This window comes from Scyliorhinus torazame, chromosome 16 (assembly GCF_047496885.1).
Source record: "Scyliorhinus torazame isolate Kashiwa2021f chromosome 16, sScyTor2.1, whole genome shotgun sequence".
NCBI lineage: Eukaryota > Metazoa > Chordata > Chondrichthyes > Carcharhiniformes > Scyliorhinidae > Scyliorhinus > Scyliorhinus torazame.
Window position 1 is genome coordinate 158,636,425 of NC_092722.1, and position 19,942 is coordinate 158,656,366.

The following is a 19,942-nucleotide window of genomic DNA, read 5'->3' on the forward strand; positions in this document are numbered from 1 at the left end:
TCAGCGGGGGGTCGGAGAATCCCGCCCGAGATGTTTTGTCAATGAAAAATGATCGTCATGGCCCTATGTAAGCTTTTCAGGAAGGTAAAAGAATTACTTGAGTGATGATCAGTTCCTCTCTGGCCAGCGTCACTCAGCTTCCCACTGCATCCTCGAATCACAGAAAAATCAGAAGGGGAAGCAGTGAATAAGTTATGATAATGGACAAAGGGGTTACAATGTACAATTAACTGGGCAATTTGATTAAACGATAGGACAATGCAGATGCAGTGGCAAATATTTGAGAAGATATTGCATTATGCTCTGCAACTATACATTCCACCGAGAAATAAAGAATGCAGACGAAGGACACACCATCCATGGCTAACTAGGGAAGTTAAAAATAGTGTCAAACTGAAGGAAAAAGTGTACAACTCCATGAATTGTAAAGGTGGAGCAAGCTCGAAGGGCCGAATTGTTTCCTCCTGCACCTATTTTCTATGTTTCTATGTGAAGATGAGTGGTAAGTCAGAAAGCACTTCTCACGAGTGTAATTATTTTAAATAGCTGACTGGTCCCAACATTGGACATCCGTACATTCCCGACCCCGCAGTGGGCAGCACCGCACCCAACCCCACGAAGCATTGCCCCCTCCCCCGTCACCACGGACTTCCTCTGGGTGCTCCAGTTTGCTCCCACAGTGCAAAGATGTACAGGTTAGATGTATTGACCGTGCTAAATTGCCCCTTAGTGTTCAAAGATGTGGCAGGTAAGGAGGGTTAAGGGGACAGGGCAGGGAAGTGGGCCTAGGTAAGGTTCTCTTTTGAACGGTGGGTCAGACTCGATGGGCCGAATAAACACCTCCTGCACTGTAGGGATTCTATTCTACCTCCTGATTGGACCCGGCCCCCACAACCCCATGCCCGACTGCCTCCACCAACCCCTCATAATTGACCCCCCCCCGTTATCTGAATTCCACACCCCCCCCCGTACCCTCTGATGTCTGAACCCCCAACTCCCCTTGTCTGAACCTCCCTCCCCATCCTTCCAAATCCGATCTCCTTACCTTAGAATATTTTCAATGGGGCCTTTAAACTCACCTACTTTGCAGAAGCGAGTGGCATAAATAAGGATGCCAGTCCACCTTCCTTCCACTTCTTTTGAACTCCAACACTGGCGCCGGGAACGCTTGCGCTGCCTGAATTGCATCTGGCCCGCGTCACGAAGGTTGGCCGAAATAGGCGCTAAGTGTGTACGGAGTTGCAATCTGACACTGATTATCAGCCTGAGGAACTAATGCTTATTATGTATGTCTTTACTGTCGAAGTCACAAATAACGGGCGAAATTCTCCTACCCGCCCCGCCACATTTCTGCGCCGACCGGCCGGCGGGAGTCTCCGTAACACCGGCCGGTCAATGGGGTTTCCCATTGTGGGGCACCCCCACGCCGTCGGGAAACCCCCGGGCGCCGGCAGAACGGAGACTCCCGCCGGCGGAGAATGACGCCCAGGATCTAGGAAATAATTGTGAATCAATTGGTGAAAGAAAGGGAGGAATGTAAAATAGTTGCAATCACCAGAGAAAGTGTACTGAGAAAACATTTGGAACTAAAAGCTGACAAGCTCCCCAAAACCTGAGAACTTCATCAAGGGTCTTCAAAGAAGTGGCTGCTGAGAGCATAGATGCATTGGTTGTAATTTTCCAAAATTTCTCGCTTCTGGAATGATCCCATCAGATTGAAAAATATTGCATGTACCTCCTGTATTCAAAAAAGGAAGGAGACTGAAAATAGAGGCGAAAGACCAATTAGCTTAACATCTGTCATGGAGAAATACTAGAACCTATTGTTCAGGAGCTTATAACAGGACACTTAAAAAATCTTAATGCTATCAGGCAGAGTCAACGTGGCTTTGTGAAAGGAAAATCATATTTGACTAATCCATAGAATCCCTACAGTGCAGAAGGAGGCCATTTGGCCCACTGAGTCTGCAGCAACCCTGCCAAGAGCATCCTTCTTCAGCCCACTCCCCCGCTCCATCCCGTACTGGAGTTCTTTGAAGAAGCAACAAGCAACGTGGAAAAAGGGGAACCTGTTGATGTAGTGTACTTGAATTTCCAAAAGGCATTTGATAAGGTGCCAGGCCTAAGATTACTAAGGAAAATAAGAACTCATGGTGCAGAGGGTAACATATTAGCACCGATAGAAGATTGCTTGGTTAACAAGAAGCAGAGAGTGGGGATAAATGGAACAGTTCTGTGTTGGCAAGCAGTAACTATGGAGTACCACGGGGATTAGTTCTAGGACCTCAACTATTTACAATTTATAGCGTTGACTTGGATGAAGGTAAATTTGCTGTGGTTACTAAATTTGCTGAATACACAAAGATAGGTAGGAGAATGTGTTGTGAAGAGATATATGGATTCTGCAGTGGGATAGGTTGAGTAAGTGGGCAAAAATTTGATACCTGGAGTATAATGTGGGACAAAAATGAACACGTCCACTTTGGCATGGAGAATAGCTAAGCAGATTATGAGGTTAAGGGAGGAAAGCTGCTGAACTCGGACACAGAAAGTATCTGATACATGAATGTCAAAATAAGTCAGTATGTGGGTGCAGCAGGAGATTTGGAAGGCAAATAGAATGTTGTAATTTATTGCAAGCAGAATGGAGCAGAGGAATTTAGCTGCAGTTGTCCAGGGAGTTGGTGAGACCACAACTGAGGTAATGTATACAGTTTTGGTTTCCTTAGGAAAGGACATAATTGCATTGGAAGTAAAGCAGAGCTGAATTCCTGGGTGAAGGAAAGGTTGGATTGGCTGATCCCTTTGGAGTTTAGAAGAATGAGAAGTGGTTGTATTGAAACATGTAAAGCCTTAAGGAACTTAACAGGGTAAATACTAATAGGATGTTTTCCCTTATGGGAGAGACTAGAACTCAGGGAAAGGTGTGTTGCCGGGAAAGATGGCGGAGTCAAGCTTGCTGGGTGGGGCCGCAGTTATATGGATTGGTACACTGACGGAAGTGATGCTGGTGGAATTTGAACGTCAGTTTTATAAGCACTTTAAACGGCAAGGGAGGGAAATGTTGGAATCGCTCAAACATTCTTTAAAATAATAATAATAATCTTCATTATTGTCACAAGTAGACTTACATTAACACTGCAATGAAGTTACTGTAAAAATCCCCTAGTCGCCACACTCCAGCGCCTGTTCGGGTACACTGAGGGAGAATTCAGAATGTCCAATTCACCTAACAAGCACATCTTTCGGGACTTGTGGGAGGAAACCGGAGCACCCAGAGGAAACCCACGCAGACACAGGGAGAAAGTGCAGACTCCGCACAGACAGTGACCCAAGTGGGAATCAAACCTGAACCCTGGCGCTGTTGAAGCAACAGTGCTAACCACAGTGCTACTGTGCCAACCAATGGAAGAGGATCTGCTGGCCTCAATAACGGTGATGCTTGGAAGAACAACTGAGGTGGTGCGGGAGCAGGAGGCACTGTCCAGCCACAGTGACCAGCTCACCTCGCTAGAAGCTGAACTGGCCAAGGTGGAAGACAGAAATAAGGGCCTGGGAGCCAAGGTGGTGGACCTTGAGAAGAGATTGCGGCGGCAGAACTTGGGATTGTGGGGCTGCCTGAGGGCCCTAGGCCGACAGAGTTTGTGTCGGCGATTCTGAAGAAGTTGATGGGGGAGCAGGACAATGTCCCATCCTGTGGTGTTGGATTGGGCCTACTGGTCGCTTCGGCTAAAACCGTGGGCGAATGAGCTGCCGAGGGCAGTGATTGTGTCCTTCCATAGCTATCAGTGGAAAAAGGTGCTGAGGTGGGTCAAGCAGACACGAGAGATGAGGTGGAAAGGAGCTGAGATTTGGATACATTAGGATCACATGGTGGAAGAGGCAGGCAGTCTTTAATGAGGTAAAGGCAACACTGCACAAGAATGGAGTGCACTTCGGAGTGGTCTACCTGGTGAAGCTAAGAGCTATGCACAATTCTAGGGATCATTTCTTCGAGACAGTGGAGGATGTGAAGGCAGAAAGATTGGAACTGGATTGACCAAAGTGGAAGAGAGACTTTATTTCACTCAATGGTTTGAGTTTGGTTGGTGACAAATGTTTTGATAAAGTTTTATGTTTCTGTTCATCGGGGTATTTTCAGATTGATGCCCTTAAATGTCTTTTAATGTGTGTAATTGTTGGGGTGAAAGAGGGTGGGGTTTGGCTTTTGATGGGGAATTTCGATGTGGCAGGAGAGTTGGGTGGGTGTTTTTGATCTTGTTTGTTTGTTGGAAGTGGGGGAAAGGGTGCTCTGGTGGATGGGTTCTCTCTTTAGCAAGCAGTAGTTTGTCATTATTGGTGGAGGCATTTGAGGATTCGGTGGCCTAGGGGTCGCTCCCGGAGACGATAAGTCAGGCATCCATCTTGCTCCTATTAAAAAAGGTCAAGGACCCGATGGAGTGTGGGTCATACTGACCAATTGCATTGTTGAATGTTAATGCAAATATTTTGGCAAAGGTGCTGGCCACTCAGGTTGGAGAGGTGTCCATCGCAGTTTGTTGAGGAGGATCAAATAGGTTTTGTTAAGGGTAGGCAATTGTCTTTCAGTGTGTGGCGCTCCCTGAATGTGCTATTGTCCCAGGCAGAGGGGGAGAACAAGAAGTGGTATATTGGATTTCGATGTGGAAAAGTCTTCAATAGGATAGAGTGGGGGTACCTGCTCGTGGTGTAGGAGCAGTTTGGGATTGGACCTAAGTTTGTGTTCCAGCTCACTGCAAACACAGACACTCCCAAGCTCTTTCCAAACTGCAGCTCTCTGCAAACACACAGACACGCACAAGCTGCTTTTCCCAAACTCAAACTTCAAAATGGCTGATCTAAAGCCCAGCTCCACCCACTCTCTGACATCACTGTTTTATTAAAGGTACATTGCTTAAACATCCATGTCTTAAAGGTACTCTCACATGACACCTTCCTCCAAGAAAAAAACAAAAACCGTCAACTTCAAATTGGTTTCATTTTTCACTTTTGCACCATCCACTAAGTAAATATACCTTTTCATTTAAAAAATAAACAACACACGCAAAAGTATAATAATGTAGTCCATTTTTCTTTGTTTTTCTTCTTCCAACCGAAAACCTTCTCAATTGATCACATTCGTGACAAAGCATCGGCTATCACATTTTCCCGTCCTGCCACATGTACTATTTTTAAATGAAATGGCTGCACAATAAACTCCAGCGAAACAGCCTTGCATTGTTATTCCGGAATCGCTCCAAAAACATCAAAGGATTATGATCAGTATATATAATGGTGTCAGATGGATTGCTGGTCACATCAATGTGAAAATGTTGCAAAGCCAGCATCAAACTCAAAGTCTCCTCAATCGTCGAATACGTTTTCTGGTGGGAATTCAATTTCTTTGAAAAATAACCAACTCTAGCCCTTCGTCGTCGTCTTGTAGAAGCACCGCACCTACGCCCACATCGCTCGCATCAACAGCCACTTTGACACGCCGCTGTCCACTGGAATTTGTTACGCTTCTTGAGCAAGTCCGTCAGTGGAGCGACCACACTGCTAAAATTTGGTACAAATTTCCAGTAAAATCCACTCACACCAAGAAATCGCATTATTTACCGTTGTGTCGAGGGTATCGGAAACTCCCCAATAACTTTCGTTTTCACATCCCGTGGGACCAGTTGACCCTGTCCGATTGTATGGCCAAGGAAAGTGACCTCGGCTTTTTCAAATTCACTTTTGGCTAGGTTTATCACCAAACCCGCCTCCTGAAGTCGATCGAATAACTCCTTCAGATGTTTTAAATGTTCTTTCCATGTCTGGCTGAAAACTACCAGATCGTCGATGTATACCGCACAATTGGGTAATCATGAAACAATTGTATTAGTTAACCGTTTAAATATTGCTGGGGCATTTTTCATGCCAAATGGCATAACTTTGAACTGGTATATACCATCTGGAGTCACAAAAGCTGAAACCTCCTTTGCCCTTTCAGATAAAGGCACTTGCCAGTAACCTTTCAGTAAATCCAATTTGCAAATAAAAGCGGATTGTCACACTTTCTCAATGCAATCCTCCAAACGTGGGATAGGATAAGAGTCCATTCTTGTAACTGCATTCACCTTTCGATAGTCCACACACAACCGTTGGGAACCATCTGGTTTAGGTACCATAACTATGGGTGAGCTCCATTGGCTGCAACCCACTTCAATTATGCCATTTTTAAGCATACTCTCAATCTCTCTGTTCACCTGTGCCAATTTTAAAGGATTAAGCATATATGGATATTGTTTGATTGGAACAGTATTTCCCACATCTCCATCATGTATAGCCGTTTTAGTACTTCCCAATTTATCTCTACAAACTTGCCCATGTGATATCAATAACTCTTTCAGGTCAGTTCGTTTTTCCTCTGGAAGGTAACTTAACAATTCATCCCAATTTTTAAGAACATCCTCATTTTCCAATTTAATTTGAGGTATGTCAAATTCACAGTCATCTGGATTTGGTTCGTCACTTTGAGTTAGAATCATTAAAACCTCCTTTTCCTCTCCTTCCCTTTCAAAGTATCTTTTAAGCATATTCACATGACACACTCGGTGAGTCTTCCTTCTATCTGGTGTTTTTACCACATAATTCACCTCACTTAATCTCCTTTCAATCTGATACGGTCCACAAAACCTAGCTTTTAAAGGCTCATCTACCACTGGTAACAACACTAAAACTTTATCCCCACTGGCAAAACTACGAACTTTGGATTTCTTGTCAGCTACCCGTTTCATCATATTTTGTGCAACTTTCAAATGTTGTCTAGCCAATTCACCTGCTCCATTTAATCGTTCCCTAAAATTTGCCACGTAATCCAATAGTGGAATTTCCGATTTCTCACCCACCAATTTCTCCTTATTCAATTTAAGTGGTCCTCTTACCTCATGACCAAAAATTAGTTCAAAAGTACTAAATTTGGTAGACTCATTAGGTGCATCCCTAATTGCAAACAATACGAATGGGATTCCTTTATCCCAATCCTCTGGATAATCTTGACAATACGCCCTCAACATTGTCTTTAATGTCTGATGCCACCTTTCTAACGCACCCTGCGATTCTGGATGGCACGCAGTTGATTTAAATTGTTTTATTCCTAAGCTATCCATAACTTCTTTGAATAACTTTGAAGTAAAATTTGATCCTTGATCCGATTGAATTTCTGTGGGTAGTCCATATCTTGTAAAGAATTTAAGTAACTCCTCCACAATCCTTTTAGCTGTAATATTACGTACTGGAATGGCCCCTAGAAACCTAGTAGACACATCCATTATCATCAAAAGATATTGATTCCCACTTTTTGTTTTAGGAAGCGGTCCTACACAACCAATTATGACCCTCGTAAAACGTTCCTCAAATGCTGGAATGAGTATTAAGGGTGCTGGTTTTATCACTGCTTGAGGTTTCCTTATCACTTGACATGTGTGACGTGATTGACAAAATTTAACTACATCTTTATGTAGTCCAGGCCAATAAAAATGTTTCTGGATTTTAGCTTGAGTTTTCCTTATTCCCAAATGACCTCCCACTGGTACCTCATGTGCAACTCGCAACACCTCCTTTCTATACCCTACCGGCAATATGACTTGATGAACATCTGCCCACTTTTCATCCACCTGCATATGTAAAGGTCTCCATTTCGTCATCAAGACATCACTTTTACGGTAATGACACTCTGGTATACTCTCAGATTCCTCTTCCGTATATGCTTTCTGATAGATCCGTTTTATTTCTACATCTTTCTGTTGTAACTCCGCCAATTTTCCTGAACTCAAAATATCCGCCTCATCCTCCACCTGTTCTTGTTCTTTTTCAATCATCTGATCAAAAATCGTTTCTGATAATTGCACTTCAACTTCATCTTCACTCTTTGATTTCTCCTCTTGTCTTAACCTGTGACTTTGTGACCTTGTTACTGCACAATCCGGAAAAATACCAGGATATTCGTCCTTAAACCCTTCAGTTGTCTGATTTTTCACTGGCTTATCAACCACAGTAGGCATCACTCCCACCTGCGATCCAGCTATATCATTACCCAAGGTAAACTGTATTCCTGGACAAGATAATTTATCTATTACTCCTACTACCACTTCACCACTCTTCACTGGACTTTCCAACCTTACCTTGTATCATGGAACATTACTCCTCTCACCCTGAATTCCATATATCAAATCCTTTTCTGGCAACATTCTTCCCAAACTACGTAATTCCTCATCTTTTACCATTAAATGTTGACTAGCCCCTGTATCTCTTAAAATTGTGACTTCTTTACCTGCTCCTCCTGATACACATGAGTAAACTTTACCCACACAAGTAAATTCTTTAAATACATCTGGCACCTTCTTAACAATTACTTCTTGAACAGGCTGTACAATCGTTTGCACCTCCTTCACTTCCCTTGGGCTTTCCTTTCCCACTTTAACAAACCCCACTGTCTTATCCTGTTTTACCACATCAGCCTTCCCAGTGCTTTTCTTCAACCACCAACACTGTGACTTTACATGGCCTAGTTTATTACAGTGAAAACATCTGAAACTTTTCATTTTTCCACCCTCCTGGCTTTCTTTTTTAATCTGAGGTACACTCTCTTTATTTTCTCCCATCAGATCACCTTTACCTTTCCCACTTGAGTATTTCTCATGTCCCCAGTTTCTATCCCTCACCGGCTGAAACTGATGTCGGAAACCAATATTTGATTTATGAACTAATTCATAATCATCTGCCATTTCCGCTGCTAATCTCGCAGTTTTAACTCTCTGTTCTTCCACATGAGTTCTCACTACATTAGGAATTGAATTGTTAAACTCCTCCAAAAATATAATATCTCTGAGAGCTTCATAAGTTTGGTCTATTTTCAAAGCCCTTATCCACCTATCAAAATTACTCTGTTTGAGCCTTTCAAACTCCATGTATGTTTGACCAAATTCTTTCCTTAAATTTCTAAACCATTGTCTGTAAGCTTCAGGCACTAGCTCATATGCACTTAAGATGGATTTCTTCACCTCCTCATACGTTCCAGATACCTCCTCCGGTAGTGATGCAAACACTTCACTAGCCCTACCTACCAGCTTTGTTTGAATCAGTAATACCCACATGTCCTGTGGCCATTGCATTTGTTTAGCTACCTTCTCAAATGAAATGAAAAAGGCTTCTACCTCCTTCTCGTCAAACCTTGGTAATGTTTGGACATGTTTAAATAGATCCCCACCACGTCTTCGACTATGACACTGTGTCTCATTATCCTCATCCACCTCCTCCAACTGTACGTGTCCCTTTGCGTCTGCCAATTTTAACTGATTTTTATGTTTCAGAGCCATTTTCCGAAGTTCAAACTCTCTCTTTTTCCCTTTCCTCTCTATCTCTTTCTTTGTTTCTTTCTTCTCTCTCCTTTTCTTTTTCCTCTCTATCTCTTTCTCTTTCTTTTTCCGCTCTCTCGCTTTCGCATTCAAGCCGCTTTAAATCTTTGCAACTGAATTTTTGCCATTTCCCATGAGTCAAACTTTACCTCAGGCAACTTTAAATGCTTAACCACCGGCATAATTACCTCATCTTTTCGCATTTTGTCAGGTAATGTTAATTGCATTGTTTTTGCCATACCCAACAGCCTGCTTTACATCTCTGTCCGTAAAGTACTGTGTCTGACAGTCTCCACCCCCAAAAACATCTGAGCCTCTGAAAGAGCCATTGTCCACAACACACTCCCCACTTAAACAAAAATACCACACCGGAAAAGCAACAATCCTTCACTGTCTTTCAGGTCACAAAAGCCAATCCAATAGTTAGACTTTTATCCCCCTCGAGCCCCCAATTGATATGGGCGAGGTATTTTCAGAACCCCAAAATGTATCATGGAGTTGAACCAACCTTCCACTTTAATGTATTGTTGCTTTTCCTAGCACATGGCTTATTCCCTAGGAGTGGGATTACAATTATGGACACGTGGGTTTTTAAGCACAAAACACTGTTTATTCCATGAACTCAACTTAACATCTTAAATAAACATTGGAGCTCTTAATACCCCTTACATCAAAGATAACTCAGAAAATATTGCAACAGTAAATAATTCCTCAAAATGTTCCTTCAAACTTCCAAGAGACTTAACACCTTTAAACAGAATCACATCAGGTTAAAGGCTTTACTATTATGAGTTGAAATCACCCAAATGATCCAGAGATAGTCTTTCATGGCAGAAATCCAGCTCACTGCAAACACAGACACTCCCAAGCTCTTTCCAAACTGCAGCTCTCTGGAAACACACAGACACACACAAGCTGCTTTTCCCAAACTCAAACTTCAAAATGGCTGATCTAAAGCCCAGCTCCACCCACTCTCTGACATCACTGTTTTCTTAAAGGTACATTGCTTAAACATCCATGTCTTAAAGGTACTCTCACATGACAAGGTGCATGTGCGTGTGGCTGTGTATATGTGCGTGACTACATACAGAATGTGCAAAAATGACCTTATGTACACAGGAAGGTGTCGCTAGTGCAGATATAGGGCAGATGAAACGGTAACAATGATATTTACAGAGGTCAAAACGATAAGGTCATAACACAGTTATGCAAAAGTTCAGTCTATAAGTTGAGTTGCTGCGGCTGGCGATGAATTCTGGTTGACCGCCTCAAGGGCGGATTATGGGCCACCTGCACTTAGATAGGTGGGACCGCCGCCAATGCGGTGGTGGCAGAGGATGGCAGAATTGCTGGTAGATCGGTGGCCTCGTGATAGGGCACGTCCAGAGGAAGCATTGTGTGAGGCGGGACATCATGGTTAGGTGGCGGGCGTGGAATGGATGTGTAAGCAATGTACCTTTAAGAAAACAGTAATGTCAGTGAGTGGGTGGGGCTGGGCTTTAGTTCAGCCATTTTGCAGTCTGTGTTTTGCAGGTTTTTAGTTTCAGTTTAAAAGCAGTGTCTATGTGTTTCCAGGGAGCTGCAAGTTTTGCAGTTTGGTTTTGCTGAGAGCAGCTAAAAAGTGCCTGGCTGGTTTTGCTGAGAGCAGTTTAAAAGTAGAAAGCCAGTTTGCGACAGTCTCTGCCATTCTACAAAATATATATATATCCTTCAACCTGATGTGATACTGTTTAAGGGTGTTCGGTCTCTTGGAAGTTTGAAGGAACATTTTAAGGAAGTATTTACTGTTGCAATATTTTCTGAGTAATCTTTGAAGTAAGGGGTTTTAAGAGATCCAATGTTTATTTAAGGTGTTAAGTTGAGTTCATGGAATAAACAGTGTTTTGTGTTTACAAACCCACATGTCCATAATTGTAATCCCACACCTAGGGAAAAAGCCGTGTGCTCGGAAAAGCAACAAATCCATTAAAGGGAGAGGTGGGTTGAACTCCATGATACATTTTGGGGTTTTGAAAAGCCTCGCCTATAACAGCTGGTAGATCGGTGGCCTCGTTGTAGGGCACGTCCGGAGGAAGCATTGTGTGAGGTGGGACATCATGGTTAGGTGGCGGGCGTGGAACTCTGCGCAGCGCCCGTCTGTTGCGCCGTAGGAAGGAGCCATCAGCCATGCGGACGAGGAACGATCTCGGGGCCACTTGCTTGACCACCACAGCTGTGGCGGACCAGCCGCCGTCAGGCAACTGCACATGAACACGATCAGTTGGGACCAGCTCAGGGAGATCCGTGGCATGAGCGTCGTATACTGATTTCTGTTGGGCCCGAGACTGCTGCATCTTTTGTATGACTGAGAGGTGGTCAAGGTCTGGAACATAGATGGCTGGAACCGTGGTTCGCAGAGTGCGATTCATGAGCATCTGCGCGGGAGACAACCCAGTGGACAGCGGGGTTGCACTGTATGCCAGCGGCGCCAGGTTGAAGTCGCAGCCTGAGCCTGCAGCCTTGAATAGTAATCTCTTGACGATATGGACCCCTTTTTCGGCCTTCCCGTTTGACTGCGGGTAGTAGGGGCTGGAGGTTACGTGACGAAAGTTGTATAGGTGGGCAAAATCAGACCATTCCTGGCTGTAAAAACAGGGACCGTTGTCACTCATCACCGTGAGCGGTATCCCATGCCTGGCAAACGTTTCTTTGCATGCTTTAATGTCTGCCTTCGACGTGAGGTCGGACAGTTTCACCACTTCAGGGTAATTGGAGAAGTAGTCGACCAGGAGGACATAGTCACGCCCCTTGGCATGTAAGAGGTTGACACCGACTTTGGACCATGGGGAGGTCACTATCTCATGTTGCTGCAGAGTTTCTCTGGGTTGAGCTGGCTGAAATTTCTGACATGTGGGGCAGTTGAGGACCGTGTTGGCAACATCCTGGCTGATGCCCGGCCAATAGACCGCCTCTCGAGCTCTGCGTCGACATTTCTCGACCCCCAAGTGACCCTCATGGAGTTGGCCGATCACCATAGCTCGCATGCTCTGCGGAATCACAATCCTATCGAGCTTCATGAGGATGCCGTCCACCACCGTCAGGTCGTCCATGACGTTGTAAAACTGGGGACACTGTCCCTTCTGCCAGCCATTCGTGAGGTGCTGCATCACACGCTGTAACACCTTGGCCGTTTCCTCACGAATTTGGATGACTCTCTTATCAGTGGCCGGAAGGTTGGAGGCACACAATTGCACCTGCGCATCGATTTGGCAGACAAAGTCAGTTTGTTCACACGGTGTGGTGATAGACCTGGAAAGGGCATCTGCAACAGTGAGTTCTTTGCCTGGCGTGTAGACAAGTTCAAAATCATAGCGGCGTAGCTTGAGAAGGATTTGTTGTAACCGAGGCATCATGTCATTCAAATCCTTCTGGATTATGTGGACTAGTGGCCTGTGGTCCGTCTCAACCGTGAATTTAGGCAGGCCATACACATAGTCGTGAAATTTGTCGTTTCTCGTTAGGAGGCCCAGGCATTCCTTCTCGATCGGAGCATACCGTTGCTCAGTGGGCGTCATGACTCTGGAGGCAGACGCAACTGGGGCCCATGAGGAGGAGTCAACCCATTGGAGGAGGACCGCCCCAATACTGTCCTGTCTCGCGTCGGTGGATATTTTGGTCTCTTTGGTCGGGTCGAAGAACGGCAGAACCGGGGCTGTGGTGAGTTTTGCCCTGAGCTCACGCCATTCGTTCTCATGAGCGGGCAGCCACTGGAATTCCGTCGACTTTTTGATGAGATGGCGGAGGGCTGTGGTGTGTGTCGCCACGTTGGGAATGAACTTCCCGAGAAAGTTGACCAACCCTAGAAAGCGGAGGACCGCCTTCTTGTCCTCGGGGGTCTTCATGGCGTTGATCACCGAGACCTTTCAGCATCTGGCCGCACGCCTTGCTGCGAGATATGGTCACCAAGGAATTTGATTTCTGATTGACCGAACGAGCACTTGGCTCTGTTGAGTCGGAGGCCATGCTCATGGATTCTGTGGAATACCTGCTTGAAGCGATCGATGTGTTCTTGAGGAGTTGTGGACCAGATTATGACATCGTCAGCATACACGCACACCCCCTCGATACCCTCCATCATCTGTTCCATGAAGCGGTGAAATACCTCTGAGGCAGAGATGATGTAGCAGTAGCGACCGAATGGGGTATTGAATGTGCACAGCTTGCGACTGGATGCATCCAGCTGTATTTGGCAGAACCCCTTGGAGGCGTCCAGCTTTGTAAAGAGTTTGGCATGAGCCATGTCGCTGGTCAACTCCTCTCGTTTTGGTATCGGGTAATGCTCCCTCTTGATGTCGCGGTTTAAATCCTTGGGGTCGTGCAGATTCGAAGCTCCCCTGACGGCTTCTTGACGCAGACCATGGAGCTGACCCAGTCCGTGGGTTCTGTGACCTTTGATATGATGCCCTGGTCCTGGAGGTCCTGTAACTGCTGCTTGAGGCGGTCCTTGAGGGGTGCCGGCACCCGACGTGGTGCATGGATCACAGGGGTGGCGTTCGGTTTGAGCAGGATTTTGTATCGGTATGGGAGTGTGCCCATTCCGTCGAACACGCTGTGGTACTGCGTGATGATGTCATCAATTTCAGCCTGGACGTTCTCATCAGGTGAGGCCGTCGCCTGTGAGGATGACATCTTGTGGACTCGCTGAACCAAGTTCAGGAGTTTGCAGGCTCGAGCACCGAGGAGGGATGCTCTGTCAGGTCTCACGTTCTCAAATCGCAGTGTCGCTTTAAATGACTTATTAGAAACTCCCGATTTGGCATGAGCCACTGGCAGCTATTGCATTGCCATTGTAGTCACGGAGCTGGCAGGCCGGTGGAAGAATGCTTGGTCTGACGAGGATGGTGTCGAGATCGGATTTGGAGATGAGGTTTGCCGATGCGCCGGTGTCCAGTTTGAACCGGATGTGAGCCTTGTTGACTGTGAGGACAGCACACCACTCATCGTCGGGATCCACACTGAGGATTGGGAGGTGCGTCGCTGTCTTGGAGAAAGGCAACGCATGCTTCGTAATGATGCCCACCCGGTATGGAGATTTGAGGCACGCAGCATCAGGATCTGTTGGGCTCTCAGGGTCGGAGTCTGGCATGGTCTGCTGTATTGAACGGACACTTCTGCGCCGTGGCTGGGATCGCTGAATGCTGGGCAGTGGAGCAGATCTGTAAAGGGCTGCGTAGTGGCCAAGCTTGCCACACTGTAGACACCGTCATGATTTTGCCAGACATTGCCGCTTTAAATGGGCGGAGCCACAATTCGGACACATCATGACGCCAACTTCAGCGCGTTCCGTGCGCCATCGCGCATGCGCAGTGCGGTCAAACGGCGTACACACCTGCGCAGTCTGGTCGTCGGTCTCGCCGTCCCCTCGGTCGTGGCACGCATGTGCAGGGGCCCGGAAACGCGTGCGGAATGACCACTCTCGTCGATACTTAGGCCCTGCATTTGTGCGATGGGCTGCACCCATTCCGCCTCGTGGGAGGTTAGCTTTGCCTTTTCTGCCGCCCTGATGTGGGAGTACCGATTGTTAGCATGTTCGTGGAGAACGCACGTTTCGATGGCGATGGTGAGGGTGAGCTGCTTGACTTTCAGGAGCAGCTGACGAAGGGAATCAAAGTGGACCCCGAAAACGATCTGATCCCGGATCATGGAATCAGTGGTCGAGTCATAGTTACATGACTGCGCGAGGATGTGGAGATGGGTCAGAAAGGATTGAAAAGGTTCATTCTTACCCTGAAGCCTCTGCTGGAAAACGTACCGTTCAAAGCTCTCATTCACCGCAATGTCGCAGTGGCTGTCGTACTTCAGTAGGACTGTTTTAAATTTTGTCTTGTCTTCGCCTTCAGCGAATGTAAGGGAGTTGTAGATGTGGATGGTGTGGGCCCCGGCTGTGAGAGGAATAGTACGATTTTCCTGGCGTCCGATGCGGCCTCACGATCGGTGGCTTCGAGATAGAGTTGGAACTTTTGTTTGAAGGTCCTCCAATTTGCACCGAGGTTGCCGGCGATGCGGAGCTGCGGAGGAGGGCGGACGTTTTCCATGTCACCGGATGGCTGTTTGCTGGTCAGCGCTGATTCACTCAAGGTAGGTCCGTCAAATTTGCAGCATCGCTCAGCTGGTACCATGATGTGTTTGGTAGGCTGGGTCGAGGTAAACCGCACTTGATGCAGTGTAGCAAGAGACAGACCTCCAACACTTGATAAAATGCAACACCATTTTATTCAACATCCAAACTGTTATACATGTTCAACTGTGGGTTGACACTATGCTGATTTGACTGGAGACCTGACACTAGCCTGACCAGACTAACCTAGCTACCATATGGTGCAGGCACTGGCTAGCTCACGAGCTCTGACTGTCTCAGAGGCTGGGTCCCGAGAGAGCGGGAGAACTGGTCCCCTCTGGCTTTATAGTGGTCGTGTCCTGTCTGGTGATTGGCTGCTCTGTTCTGTGTGCTTACTGGTCATCCTGTGTGTCAATCACTGCCTGTCCGCACTCCATTGTATACATAGATGTATATTATGACAGTCACCATCAGATGTTGTGGGGGAAGAGGGTTGGGGTGTTCATTTGGGGTTTTGGGGTGTTCATTTGTTTTGTAAGAATAAAAAATGTTTAATGAAAATATTTTAAAAATAAATTGTTAAAGAGCTTGGTGAGGGTCATGTCCAGATTGGGATGGGGCTGCACACTGGGCTTGGGACAGCCCAATGCATCGTGGTGGAATCACAGCATTTGGTTCTCTTCTGTACTGCCACTCCTGCATTTCTTACTTATGTTACAGGTAAAGGTTGGATGGTTATTACAGCAGCTGTGACTGAGAGAAAATGATCTGCTCCGAATCCTTAAAGTCAAAACAAAGGCCTTTTCCATTATCATCACAACTCATTGTCAACTTCACCAACTTTAGACAACTCTTCAAACCGCCAACCATTCCTACAAACTCAGTGAGATCCAATAAAAGTAAATTTGTAACTAATCCCGAGAGTCGATGATGGACTCTTTGAATACCATTGATGGGGGGAATCCTTGCTGCTACAGAAAACATGCTTAGCAGTTCAGGTTTCAGAATGGGTCATATCTAGAGCGGCCAGATTGAAAATTCAAGCACTGGCATAGATATCAGCGCTACACACTGACTGATGTCACAAATTTCCTCCTCTGTTATCTCCGGAGCCGAAACTACTGAATAGCCAAACTTTATAGCCACAGAATCTTACTGCACAGAAGAAAACCATTCAGCCACGTGTCCCTGCTGGCTCTTTGAAAGAGCTGTCCAATTTGCCTCAGTCCCTACTCTGTCCCCAGAGCCTTTCAAATCATTCCCTTCAAATATTTATATAACATCCTTTTGAAAGTTATTATTGAATCAGCTACTACCATCCTTTTAGGCCATGCATTTTAGACCAGAACAATTCATCTTGTGAAATAATTTTTCCTCATCGCACCTCAGTTTATTTTTGCCAATCATCTTTAAACTTATTCCTTCTAGCCACTGACCCTACTGGAAACAGTTCTCACGTTTTAGCCCATCAAAACCCTTCATAATTGTAAGCACCTCTATCAAATCCCATCTTAAACCATTCTACTTTGAGGACGACCAGTCCAGCTTCTCTTGTTCCTTCCTCAGGTAATAAAATAAATGATGTAGCATTCATCTGAGTGTTTGAGTTGTGGAAAGATTGGGGCTGAATAATTAGATGGTCCATCCTCGTTCCATGCTTCCCTATGTTTTGAATCGATATCCGGGCTGGAATTCTTCGGCTGTTCTCTGGCAGCGGGATTCTCTGGTCCCGCCGGCAGTGCACCCCCGCTGGGGGTTTCCCGGCGATGTGGGGTGGCTTCAATGGGAATTCACATTGACAGTGAACAGCGCGCCACCTCCCACCACTGAGTAACGCGTGGCTGGGAGGCCGGAGAATCCCGTCCCGGATAAATGGTGCAGGGTTTATGAAGGAAGTTGTTAATGAAAAATGGAAAATAAATTCTAAATACATTTAGATCTGAAACATTAACTCTGTTTCTTGCCATGGATCTTGCCATGCAAAGCCTGTTGAGTTTATCCAGCATTTTATGTTTTAAATAATACATTCTTTGTGCAGGTTGGAAGTTTCACCAGGTTGCTCAAACGATTATCTTAAAATTCATGATGGGCCTTCAACAAATTCTCCTGTGCTTTCCACAATATGCACTGGATCAAACCAGAAATTTACATCATCATCCAACGCTATGACTGTTTATTTTCAATCTGATTCCCAAAATACTGGTCCTGGTTTCATTGCAAAATACCACGAATCGTCGTCAGATGAAAGTAAGTATTAAATCACTTCTCTAAATCAGTTCACTGCAGTTGAAATTAGAATGGTATGGAAAGGATTTTGGGTCGCAATCCAACGGCCACGCTGTGCCGGAAAAGCAGCTCTCCACGGCGCAGCATGGCCGATGAAAGCCAGTAGACTCTGCTCCCGGCATGTTACAATGGGGAGTTCCGGGGAGCAGAGCTCTCCACTCTACAACGCAATCTCGCACGACGTTGCGATGTGAATCCCACCCACAATGGGCAGGATCACTTTTTAACAAATCTGAAAATTAGAGCGAGACAGATAGCATCACTCTAGTGTGCAGTTTCCCAAGGTACCTGAGGCTTTGGGATTCATCCCCTTCACCTGGGAGACCTCGGGCGAGTGCCTTTCAGCATTGGTCCCCACAAGCAAGGGCCAGACGGAACAACATTGGTGGGGGTCTCCAAGGAGATCAGAGGTGCCCAGCTGCAGGTCCTTTGGGCAAGGTGATGCCCTGGCACTGTCGGTGCCACCTGGGTACCTTGGCAATGCCAGCCTAGCACCTTGGCAGTTCCACCTGGGTGCCAGCCTGGCAGTGCCAAGATACCCACTTGGTACTTCCAGCTGGCATAAGCACTGCCAGGGTGCCAAGCTGGCCATGGTTGCCTGGCATGGGTGTTGGGGATTGGGTTTGGGGATTGTTTTGAGGGCCTTGGAGATCGGGACGACTTTAAAAATGGCCTTCCCGATCTCTCGCTACACTGGAGAGTTCAGGGGAGCAGAGCTCTCCACTCTCCAAAACGGACTATGTGCGTTTCCCGTTCAAGCTCATTTAAATGCAGGTTGCGTTGAATAGTCTGTGTTTCACGGCACTGCGAGTGCTGGAAACACGAGGCTAAATGCATGAGCAAGGGGACTTTGTTCCCCTTTGGGAAAATCGCTCCCAGTATGTGTGATTATTTTCAAAGATTCAGAAAGGATCAGACTGACCTTTCAGTCATCCGGCTGTAATCTACCCTCCAACCTCCCCAACAGAGTAGGACCCCATCCCCCAGGTTGCCTCCAAGCCCAAATGGCAGCCGAGTGGTGTTGCCACAAGCCAGTGCTGCTCCCTCGTGTCTGTATCTACACACGCTTGCTGGGATTGCGCAGACCCCAACTAAGTTTGGGCAATGGCATGAGTTGAGAAATCGGGACAAACGGCATCCCAAGAGATGTGGGACGTGGGACAAGAAGGCAAATTCTGCAACAGTCCCAGAAAATTCAGGATGTTTGGTCATTCTGGACCCGGTGATTGAATTTCCAGTGAAGCTGTTTGTAGCAAATAACTAAAACATGGAACATGTACTTTTGAATTTTCTCCGAGTGTATAAATATTTTATTTTCAATGCATTTGTGTGGAATGAATTAAGGTTTTGGACATACACGGTAATTGACATACATGAATTGGAGAAATTACTTTACACAACATACTATATTTCAAATTCTTAGCAAAGTTGGTATTGACCAGCTGCATATACACACCACCAAGATAACTTTGTTTTCATGTTGAATATGTGTCCCCTCCATACACATGAATTATGTCTATGCACCTTACACTTAGACTCAATGGAACCAGTAAAATTATGAAAGAGAAATATGTGAAATGGCTTTATTCAGGGGTAGAGTGGGCTGCTACCTTGGAGGCATGATTGGCTAAGGCAGCCTAGCAAATGTATAGCGATCTGATTGGAATGGACGAGGTGAAGTAATCTTTCAGCATTGGAAATCTTAAAATCACAGGTGCAGAAGAAAACAGAAGCGTGTTTCAACTTCCACGAGTGATTTGTGCAGCGTCAATCTACACAATGCACCCATAATATACTGCATCAGCTGGGACCTAGAAAAATCATAGCTCCATATTAAGATGTTTTGTCATGATCACCAAAACCTACTCACAAATAAGCTCTGACTGCTTTTAATATCAATTGAATGCTTCTGAGCGCTTTGTAGGTATTTAAATGATCGTAAGCAATCACAAGTGATGTTGCCAGAGCACTGTTGATGTCAATTGATCACAAATAATGTTAGTTGATCACTACTTGAAATGTCAAATGACGGCTAAATAATCAGTTTTGAGTGCAGGTGATGTCCAATGATGGCTAAATGTCACTTTTGAGCAGAGGTGATTGCATATAATGTCTATTGAATGCAAACAAAGTAGTATTTCCTGGTAGGTGTTGGCTCCAA

The 19,942-nt window shown here is 45.8% G+C and overlaps 1 protein-coding gene across 1 annotated transcript in view; it reads left to right on the plus strand.

Moving 5' to 3' along the window:
* Positions 1–19,942, plus strand: part of LOC140393168 (cubilin-like) — a 367,012-nt gene that overhangs the window by 61,857 nt on the left and 285,213 nt on the right. The window contains exon 10 of the mRNA XM_072479292.1: positions 17,534–17,742. Coding sequence (XP_072335393.1) covers positions 17,661–17,742 — 82 coding nt within the window. The 5' untranslated portion in view covers positions 17,534–17,660. The remainder of the gene's footprint in view (positions 1–17,533; positions 17,743–19,942) is intronic.